This window comes from Mandrillus leucophaeus, unplaced genomic scaffold (assembly GCF_000951045.1).
Source record: "Mandrillus leucophaeus isolate KB7577 unplaced genomic scaffold, Mleu.le_1.0 Scaffold7, whole genome shotgun sequence".
NCBI classification, from domain to species: domain Eukaryota; kingdom Metazoa; phylum Chordata; class Mammalia; order Primates; family Cercopithecidae; genus Mandrillus; species Mandrillus leucophaeus.
This window is the reverse complement of record NW_012107585.1, coordinates 2,182,245-2,193,192: the sequence shown is the minus strand read 5'-3', so window position 1 is coordinate 2,193,192 and position 10,948 is coordinate 2,182,245. Positions and strand designations below refer to the sequence as shown.

The 10,948-nt window shown below is 41.2% G+C and overlaps 1 protein-coding gene across 2 annotated transcripts in view; it reads left to right on the top strand.

Moving 5' to 3' along the window:
* FBXO21 (F-box protein 21) overlaps positions 1-10,948 on the top strand; it is a 55,504-nt gene that overhangs the window by 10,203 nt on the left and 34,353 nt on the right. For both annotated transcript variants that reach the window (XM_011964397.1, XM_011964396.1), the window contains exons 4-7: positions 3,420-3,541; positions 6,228-6,374; positions 6,688-6,824; positions 8,413-8,549. In XM_011964397.1, coding sequence (XP_011819787.1) covers positions 3,420-3,541; positions 6,228-6,374; positions 6,688-6,824; positions 8,413-8,549 — 543 coding nt within the window. The remainder of the gene's footprint in view (positions 1-3,419; positions 3,542-6,227; positions 6,375-6,687; positions 6,825-8,412; positions 8,550-10,948) is intronic.

Here is a 10,948-nt window from a genome sequence, read left to right as displayed (position 1 = left end):
TGACACCGCCTGTAATCCCAGCTACTTGGGAGGCTGAGGCAGGAGAATAGCTTGAACCCGGTAGGTAGAGATTGCAGTGAGCCGAGATCACACCACTGCACTGCAGCCTGGCGACAGAGCGAGACTCCGTCTCAAAAGTGATAAGAACATTAGTCTTGTTATTCTGAGGGCTGGTGTGTGTGTATGAGAGAGAGCTGTGGAATGAAGTAAATGAATAACAATGTGATATTCTAATTTTATCACCTGTGATATCCTGGAGAAGCAGAATTCTCCCAAAATAAAGAAGACATAGATATAAGATAGAAGGTCAGAGCCATATATTTTTGAATTAGAAGTGTCAGTATGAACTCAAAAGATATTTTATGTTTAAATGCATGTAGGTATATGTAAGTGCATGTGCATATGTACATGTACACATACGTGCACATAAACACTAGGCTTCCTAGGTGTGTCCACTGAAAAGATCTAGAAACAATAACCAACCTAGTGGAATTAATCTTCCCTGGTATCCAGATTGTCATCTTGATACAACATTTTCCACAAAAGAAGCCAGGGTTTTTGAAGAAAGACTGGTTCTGTGTCCAATGCAAGGATTTTAAAAGATGAGCCTGGAGCATCCTGGAAACCTAACCAGATAGTAAGAAAACTGACACTACTTTATGTCGGAAGTATTGAGGAACCAATGTGAAGAGGCTTCCAGTGGCCAAAGATGTGAGAGTTTGAGCATCAGTGTGGATAATAACAGGAATGGATTGAAATGCGTCGAATATGCTTAGCTCGATGAGTTCATAATCATACTAAAAACAATTGGTCACCTTTGAAGGATAAATAGAAACCCACATCATTATTTTGAAGAATTGTAAATGGAAGATATCAGCATTTATCCTGCCTTTTCCATGGAGGTTTTTCCTTATAGAAGTATCACAGCTAATGAATTAAGAAGGGTTGGTTGAATTCTAATGTCACCACTTTGTAACGTCAAATGAATTAACAGATCAAGACATTGCGTAGCAGTGCTGCTGACATCACAAAAGAGACACCCAGGCATTATTGCCTCCTGATGGGAGAATGCACTACCTTCTATGAAGTTGTCTTGCTAAATTAATGAAATCTGTATCTCATGTAGCCTCTACATCCAATTTACAGGCAATCAGAAGACAGAAGAACATGTTAAACTACCTCATGTGGGTACAGTCAGCAAATTCCAGATGATGGGAAACTGCAGGTGTAACAACCCAGATTCTTCAACAAATAAATTGCAAGGGGAAAAAAAGATGGAGGAGGATCCTGTAGATTAAGAGATTTAAAAGACAGCAAAACAGACTCGCCTGTTTAGGGATGCATATTTCATGGTAATACTAAAGAGAAAAGCAAGAAAGTGATAATCATAGAGGTGTGGTTTGTGATTATTGTTGAGGGGGGCCCCAGAGGGTTTCTTGGCTGTTTGCAAAGTTTTCTTTTTTCTTTCTTTTTTTTTTTTTTCAGACGAGTCTCCCTCTGTCGCCCAGGCTGGAGTGCAGTGGCACCATCTTGGCTCACTGCAAGCTCCGCCTCCCGGGTTCACCCCATTCTCCTGCCTCAGCCTCCCGAGTAGCTGGGACTGTAGGCGCCCACCACCACGCCCGGCCAATTTTTTGTATTTTTAGTAGAGATGGGGTGTCACTGTGTTAGCCAGGATGGTCTCGATCTCCTGACCTTGTGATCCGCCCGCCTCGGCCTCCCAAAATGCCGGGATTACAGGCGTGAGCCACCCACCGTGCTGGCCACAAAATTTTCTGTCTTGGCAAGAGTGGTAGATCCAGGAATGTGTCTTATAATGATTCATTAAGCTACTTGTTTGTTGCACACAATTTTCTAGACTGATGTGTTGTACAACTCAAAGACTAAAAAGTAGATAAAACATAGATCATTCTGCAGGTTTTCATTGACCTCCCTCAAGATTGGCAAGTTGTTTGTTTCTTCATGATGTCAACCAGATAAGTTTCATCACTGTCTCTCTCCTATTTCTTATAATCCCCATATATATTTGGGATATGTGGTGAAGAATTTTATTCACTCAACAAGTGTTATGGAACATTTACTATGTGCCAAACGCTATTCTAGGCACTGGGGATACAGCAGTGAACAACACACAAAAAAATCCCTGCCTTCATGGGGCTTATACTGTAGTTGGGAAGATAGGCACTAAGAAAAATAAGAAATTGGTTACATTAGAAAATGAAAAATGCTATAGAGAAATATAATCGGGGAAGAAGGCAGGGGAATGGTGAGGTGGTGCCATTTAAAATAATGTAGGGGGCCTTACTCAAGGGAACATTTGAGTTGAAACCTAGGAGGAGGTGAGAACAGACTGCAGTCTCCGGGGAGAATGTACCAGGCAGAAGGAACAGGGCACTAAGGTGAGCACTCGCCGGAGAGTAAAGGAACAGCTGGAATGCTTGGGTGGCTGGACTGAGGGGGAGTGGCAGGAATTGGGGTCAGAGAGGTAATGGGGCGAGAGTTCAAGAGACCTTTTAGGTCCTCATTAGGACTGGGCTTTTTCTTGGAGCAAGGTGGGAAACCGCTGGAGACTTGGAGTCGAGGATTGGGTGACATGACTGTACATGTTACTGGAGTGCTCTGGCTGCCGTATTGAGGATAGAATGGAGGGGCCAGGTTTGAAGCGGGAAGCCGAGGTAGGAGGATGTTGCTGCAACACAGAGAAATGCTGATGGTGGCGTGTGGGAGTAATTGGGAAGTGTGCACATTTTGGATGTAATTTGAAGATAGTACTGATAGCTTTGGCTGACAGGTCTCGAGTATGGCTTATGAGAGAAAGCAAGACATCCAGTATGACTTGCAGGTTTTTGGCCTTACTAGAATGATGGAGATGCCTTGATCTGAGATGAGGGTGACTCTGGGAGGGGAAGAAAGATGAAGGTGCTCAGCTCTCTAAGCGGGATGTAGAGTAGATGGATAATAGTTGATATACAGGTCTGGAGTTCAGGAGAGAACTCTGGTCTGGAAAATAGGAGTTTTCATAATATGTGAAGCCATGAGGAACTCACTGTGGCAGTGAGTGCCCAGGCCCAAGTGGCCCAAGCAGGGGGACCAGCAAAGGATTCTAGATGCCTCCCCATCTTCTGAACCTTCCCCAGCTCAATTCCTTTTTCAGGCTGCTCTTCCATTTCCTTTTACCAAAGATACAGGCAAGTAAGTCTGAAGCCAGGCAGATAACTGTTCCTCCAATTTCAGTACAACTAATTTAGTATTATATTACAATTCAAAGACTGCTATCTACTTCCATTATAATTATTATAAGATAATGAACCAATCATATTTTTCTTGTTCAGCAAACTACATGGTATGTTAGTGTAATGTAAAAAATAAATAACTGAAAATTTTCAAATCTTAATTCTTACTGACTTGTTTGTTTCCAGAAAAGCTTTGACCTGGAAATACTACGCGAAAAAAATTCTTTACTACCTGCGGCAACAGAAAATTTTAAATAATCTTAAGGCCTTTCTTCAGCAGCCAGATGACTATGAGTCATATCTTGAAGGTGGGTATTTTCCCATATATGTGGACAGTAGTATTTCTATAGGTAACTGGTTAGTTTTTTAAGACCAGCAGAGGGAATCGTTGTGTTCCTTGTGGTAAAGTGGAAAAGTAAATCATGTTTCGTGGGCTTCTGCAGATTGGATTATAGGGCCTGACCAATGAGGTAGTTCAAACTATTAAATTTAGAGCTAAGATTTTATCAAAGTCCACTAAGGAAACTGTTGTTTAAAGATGCATCATTGGCTTAAAGTGTGAGAGTGATACTTTAGCTAATGAAGTAAATTCCTATTTTTCTGAGCTTTAAGGCATAATTTCTAAATCAGAAGTAAATGTATCCAATTTTGTCTCCCTGTGACCTTCAGTAAATCCCTTAACCTCCCGGGTTGGAGTTTATTGAGGACAGAATGTTCTTGGGCATCAGTGAGTCTGTTTGTCCATAATGAAAGGTGAGAAGGAAGAAGTTGAGTGGACAGGCAAGAAGAAAGGAGTGGAGAATCTTTTTGTTCTTATTAAGTTGAACAGGAACAAAGTGAGACTTCCATTTTTTTAAAATGATTTTGAATTCCTAAAATATTACACAAACATTCCCATACATTATGGTTATGAAATATAAATATGACTGGTCATTTACTTTTATTCCCTACCTCTGGTGATTTACCAGATTGTTGATTTTTTTGCATTCCAGTGTATCTCATAGTCATGTTCCTATTTTGTTACTATTTAAAAAAAAAAATTATGTATTTATTTTTAGAGATGGGGTCTTGCTATGTCACCTATGCTAGGTTCAAACTCCTGTGCTCAAGTGTCACCACACCTGGCTGGCTTCTGTAACTAGTCTCATGCAGTCTATGGCTGCCTCTCCTGGCAACAACTTTCTGAGTAATACTTGATTTCATGAAAATTATCCCCTCTTCCCTCCAAGTCAGCCAATATATCAGTGCCAGCCGTATTAGAAACCTAGCTTTCACCACTGCATGTGAAACCTGCAGTGTGGACAACTGATTTCCCTTTTATATTAAACCTCTACCTGCTTTTCAGTGCCCTGCATGATCTGGTCCAGACCTATGCTCCGTACTCTCCAGGATGTCCCATTTGCTCCAGCCAGGCCATTGTCTAGACTGGTGCCCCACAAATACACCTGGCTTCACTTCCTCATTCATGATATCCCTCTTCCTCATAATCCCTCTTGAAAATCCAACTCCCCTCCATAATTCAGCTCAAGCCTCACTTCCATTAAATTTCCACTGACTACTTGGAGATTTTATTCACCTCAGAGATACAGTAGCATTTAATAGTAAACTGTCTTGCATTTTTTCTGTTTCCTGTGTATACATTTTGTTTCTGTAACTAGTCCCTAAGCTTCATGTGTTGTGGTCCTTGTGTTAGGATCACTGTATACCCCACAATGCTTAGTGTAAATGCTTATCAAGTGTATGAAAACCTAGTATCATCCAAAAGGAAGTGAAATATCTCGCCACCCTAGAATCCCCTCATTTGTATACTGGAGTTGAGAAGCATCCTATCTTCTGTTATTTCACAGTTAAGAGTAGTGTATATATATATATTTTTGTAGCTTATGTATGAAAACAAATACTCCTTTTTCATTTTCTAAATACAAAGTTACAGTTTTTGAAGAACTTCCACATCAGTGTCATAAGCATTGGGAAGCCATTGGAAATTGTTTAGTAGTTGAGTGAATGACAGTTGACTCTCCAAGGTTCTGATCCTTGGTGAGTGACTAGAATAATGCTGATGCCATCAAAGAAGTCTGGGAATCATAGCATTAGGAAAGAACAGACTTCAGAAATGTGCAGCATAAACTGCTTCAGCCTCCAGGTAGGGAAGCTGGGGCCCATGGAGGCCCAGGAGCCAGTCCCTGGCTGGTGGCAACACTGGGACTGGGGTCGAGGTGTCTTGACACTCATTCAACTGCTTTCAGCTCTGGAGCATTGGTAAGGGGGTCCAGGTTCTGAGCTGGTCTGGGATCTCTTGAATTTAACGTGACTCGAGAGCTTCCCACGTAACGGTGTCCTTACCCAAATGATGCTGTTAGCCCTTCAGTCTCTGCTTCCAAAATTGCCTAAGACTGTGAAGAGGAGTGATTCTTAAGAGACTGTCTGCAGTGTGCTCTGTACAGCTTTTCAGCTGTACGTTCCCTGAGCATAATTTGTTATCTCATTGGAAAGTAGGGTTAGCTCCAGAGTCCATTTACTGTTCGCCCTTGAGAGGTGTAATCTGTTGAAATGGCACATCTGTCATGGAGGGCTTTCAGAAATTTTTTTTTTTGCTGAAGGAACTGCCTTATACTATTAAGTTTTCAGAGTTGTTGGATTTGGAACCTATAAGAGCTAGGGAGAGAGAAGTAGCTTGAAAAGATCTTGATGTCATTTACTTTTCTTTGTAATAGAATATGAGACTGTGCCATATACCATGCAGTTTTTTAGTCCATGACTTCTGAGAGAAGTTTGGTTTGTGTATTTATTTTTTTAAAAGTGTAAGCTACTTTGTTATGAAAATGTTTGTTGCTCCTTCTCAGTGTGTTAGCAGCAAGGTCCGCGGCCAAAACATGAAGCTTATCCAGTGGGATGGTGTAAAGAGCCATGTCCCAGGATGTCCAGGGTAAAATGCCAACCTAATAAGAAAAGGGTAACGTAAGAATTTATTCGGTAATTCTTGTTCATTTTCAGGTGCTGTATATATTGACCAGTACTGCAATCCTCTCTCCGATATCAGCCTCAAAGACATCCAGGCCCAAATTGACAGCATCGTAGAGCTCGTTTGCAAAACTCTTCGGGGCATAAACAGTCGCCACCCCAGCTTGGCCTTCAAGGCAGGTGTGGCATTGCTTTGGATCAAGCTGTATTTACGAAAGAAAATCTAGAGGAATTGGTTAATTTGAGTTGAGAGATTTGTTAGTGTGCTCCCATTATGTCACGAAAAAGTGATAAAATGATGTGACCACGTATTTACCTGGTTGAAGTGTTGAACTTAAAACAGTTCAAATACATACTGCCTTCCGCTTCCTAGATTGGCAACACTTGATTAATATTGCTAGGCCATTACCAATGTCTTCATCTTGTGGGTAGTTTGGGGCACCTGTCACAACCTTATTTGTGCTTGGGTCCAGAGTAGATCTCTGTGTTTCAGGTGAATCATCCATGATAATGGAAATAGAACTCCAGAGCCAGGTGCTGGATGCCATGAACTATGTCCTTTACGACCAACTGAAGTTCAAGGGGAATCGAATGGATTACTATAATGCCCTAAACTTATATATGCATCAGGTAAATATAGGTACATAGTATATTACCATAGTAATATGGTATAGTAATTTTATTTTCTCTTTTTAGAGACAGGGTCTTGCTCTGTTGCTCAGGCTGGAATGCAGTGGCGCAATCATAGCTTACTGCAGCCTCAAGCTCCTGGGTTCAAGCGATCCTGCCGCGTCACCCTCCTGAGAAGCTCGGACTATGTGCCACCATACCGGCTAATTTTTTATTTTTTGTACAGATGAGGTCTTGCTGTGTTGCCCAGCCTGGTCTCAAACTCCTGGCCTCAAGTGATCCTCCCGCCTTGGCCTCCCAAAGCGCTGGGATTATAGGTGTGAGCCACTGTGCCCATCCTATATGTATTTTTTTAAGCTTCTGTCTGATAGACCGTACATTCTTGAAGGCCAGTACCATGCCTTCCATCTCTGAGTGCTCAATGAAACTTATTTTTCCTTCTGCTTTAAGGATATTGTTGTGGAGTTTATCTGTTTTCTCGTAGAGTATCCTCCATATGCAAACCCTTGAGATAGATTTTTGACTAAAAGTAGATATTCTCTGACTCTGGTCAGTTTGTATCTCATGAACACTAAACTGTGGAACTAATCCGGGTCCTCTTTTTGCACTGGCCTCTAGCTATTTAGGGGAACCTGTGGCGCAGCTGTGTCAAGTTTGCTTCTGTTATATTTATTTTTTATTTGCTTTCTGCCTAGTTCTGTTTTCATATTTATTTTGTTGCCCTATCTGCTACTTTTATTTTGCTATATTGTACACGGTTTTCCTTGAAACAGTTTTAAATTCTTTCTGGAAGAAGGAGGGCCTAAATCAGGGCTCGACCATCTTTTCCTATAAAAGGCCAGGCAGTAACTTATTTCAGCTTTGGCCAGGTGTGGTGGCTCACGCTGCAATCCCAGCAGTTTGGGAGGCCAAGGTGGGCGGATCACCTGAGGTCAGGAGTTCGAGACCAGCCTGGCCAACATGGTGAAACCCCGTTTCTACTAAAAATACAAAAAAATTAGCCAGGCGTGGTGGTGGTCGCCTGTAATCCCAGCTACTTGGGAGGCAGAGGCAAGAGAATCGCTTGAACATGGCAGGTTGCAGTGAGCCAAGACTGCGCCATTGCACTCCAGTCTGGGCAACAGAGCGGGACTCCATCTCAAAAAAAAACAACAAAAAAAATTATTTCAGCTTTGAGGGCCATATGGTCTCTGTTGTTAACCACCAAGTTCTGCCACTGTGGTGTAAAAGGAGGCACAGATAATGTAAAAACAACTGAATGTGGCTGTGTTCAACAAAACTGTATATATGGTCATTGAAATTTGAATTTCATGTTACTTTCATATGTCTTTGAATAGTATTAACTATTTTTTCAAACATTGAAAAACAAAACTTTTTCTTACACAAGCTGTACAAAAATAGCTGGTGGACCGGAATTGCCATGGACTATAGTTTACCAACCCCTAACCTAAATAAGTGAAATACTCACTTAAGCCTCATAAATGAGCATCATGCCCAATGCAAAATAGGTGCCTAATGAGAATGTTTATTGAAAGAATGAGAATGTATAGTTCATCCCAGTGAAGTAAAAGCATTTTTTCTGCTTTAGGTTTTGATTCGCAGAACAGGAATCCCAATCAGCATGTCTCTGCTCTATTTGACGATTGCTCGGCAGTTGGGAGTCCCACTGGAGCCTGTCAACTTCCCAAGTCACTTCTTACTAAGGTGGTGCCAAGGCGCAGAAGGGTGAGCATCCGTGACTCATTATCTGTGGTCCTGAAGATTCGATCCCTCTGTGCTGAGAGGCAGTCTGATTTTCAACATCAAGTTGGGTGTTACCACTCAGGTTAAAAACGGGACTAGGGTGGTGATGGAACTGTTTTGTTTCCTGGCTGTATCAGTGTCAGTATTCTAGTTGTGTTGTTATACTATAACAGGATGGTACCATCAGGGGAGACTGGGAAAAGGGTACTCTGGATCTTTCTGTATTTATTAAAACTGCATGTGTGAATCTACAGTTAACTCAAAAAGTTTAATTTTAAAAAATAAGACTCTGACTTCAGGGTCTTATGTGGTTCTCAGAGTCCCTTTGTTTCAAAGCAGATCAGATCAAAGAGTTCTTAAAGAAATTATTTCTTTTTATTCTTCTGTAAAATCTCCCTCTTTGTCCCACATGAGTGGGAGAGGAAGAGAGGAAGGGAGGGAAAGAAAGCCGGGGAGATGGAACAGGGTGGCCATGTTCCCCTTCAGGCAAGGTTGGTGACTGATGAGAATTTTAGAGACCTGGTTACTGAGTTCTGTTTTGTTCTTTTTTAAACCTAGTGCTCTGTAGGGCAAAAAGCTCCTTTTCAGTTATAGTCTAGCTTTTCTGAAAGAAATAGTTCAACAGATGGAAATATGTTCTCATTAAATCTACAATTTAGGGGAAAAGAAAAAAGTTATTTACCTATGTCCTGATCTTTGAAACTCTGTCTTAATGATTAACTCTGATACCCTTTAGTGATGAATTGTGTGATAGAAAGTACCAGAGCTTTGAAGTCAAACTGGGTTCAAACTTTGCCTTCCTCTGAGGAGACCTTAGTTTCTTCCTTGGTAAAATGGATTAATGTTTTTTATAAAGCAGCCTGGAAGATTAAATGAGATTATCCAGCATATTATATACCCAGGAGAGTTTCTGATGTGGCATAGCAAAAAAGTACAATTGATCTCTGTTCCTACCTCTTAGTTTAAGAAATAAAACATTACATATTTAGTTGAAGCCTCCCAGGTACTCTTCCTCATCCCTTTCTCCTCTCCAGAGCTAACCACCAGTTTGAAAGTGTTTGTTATTTCTTTTTTCTTTTTTTTTTGAGACAGGGTCTGGCTGTGCCACCCAGGCTGGGGTGCATTGGCACAATCTTGGCTTACTGCACCCTCCATCTCCTGGACTCGAGCCATCCTTCCACCTCAACCTCCCTAGTAGCTGGGACCACAGGCATGCACCACCACAACCTGGCTAATTTTTTTGTAGAGACAGGGTCTCGCCATGTTGCCCAGGCTAGTCTTGAACTCCTGAGCTCAAGTGATCGGCCTGCCTCAGCCTCCCAAAGTGTTGGGATTATAGACATGAGCCACCATGCCTGGCCATGTTTATTTCCATGAAAATGTTTATGGTTCATTACTTCTGTATGTTGCATGAAATAACTGCAGGCTTCCCTTGTGTTCCAGATAATGTGTTTCTGAGGATGTACTGAATGGTTTAATTTTTGGATAGTGGGCACCCAATTTCCATTATTTTAAGTGGAAAAAATGATTTTTCGTCCCATTCCCTTTCCCCAAATAACCCAACCAATCTTCCCAAGTATCTCCGAAATATTCTTAAATGCCTATGTAATAATCCACCAAAGATTTCTGTACAATATAAAACATTTAAAACACCAATTGCCATGTCATTTGCCACGATAACTTACTACAGGGTAGGATTGTATGCAGTTAACATCATTTTTCCTTCTTGGGCTACAGTGGACATATACTGTAATGCAAATGAACAAGGAAATAATTTAATACCCCCCCCCCGACATGTGACAGAAACTAGCACTGAGCCCCATAAGGGACTCAGCCCTCAGGGACACGGCAGGAGCTTCTGGGCTATACGGCCCTTTCTCTCTTTTTCTCTGCTCTTTGCCTTTGGCCACTTTGCTCTGTCCCTGTACCAGGACCGTATTTTCTTAAGCACTGCAACTTTATAATTATCCCTGATATCTGAAAGGATGAGACTCCAGCTAGTTCTTCAAAATTGCCTTGGCTGTTTCTAGCTTTTGCTCTCCATAGAGATATAGAATCAATTTTGTCAGGTTCTTTGGAACCCCTTTGTGTCTGTTGATTGGAGCCAGGGATTACTTTGAATTGGAGTTCTAGATTAACAGGAGGACATTGCCAGTGTCTCTCTATCAGTCTTATTATGAACATGGACCACTCTGTTTGTTTAGGTTGTCATTACTGGCCTTAAAAAGATTTTATCTTTTTCTTCATCAAGCTAACATCTTGTTAGATTTATTGTTAGGTACCTTCCTTTTTTTTTTTTTTTTGCAGTTGTAAATGGTAATTTTTAAGATTACATTTTTTAAGTATTAATGGTATGCAGAGATGTGCTTGCTATCTAGATA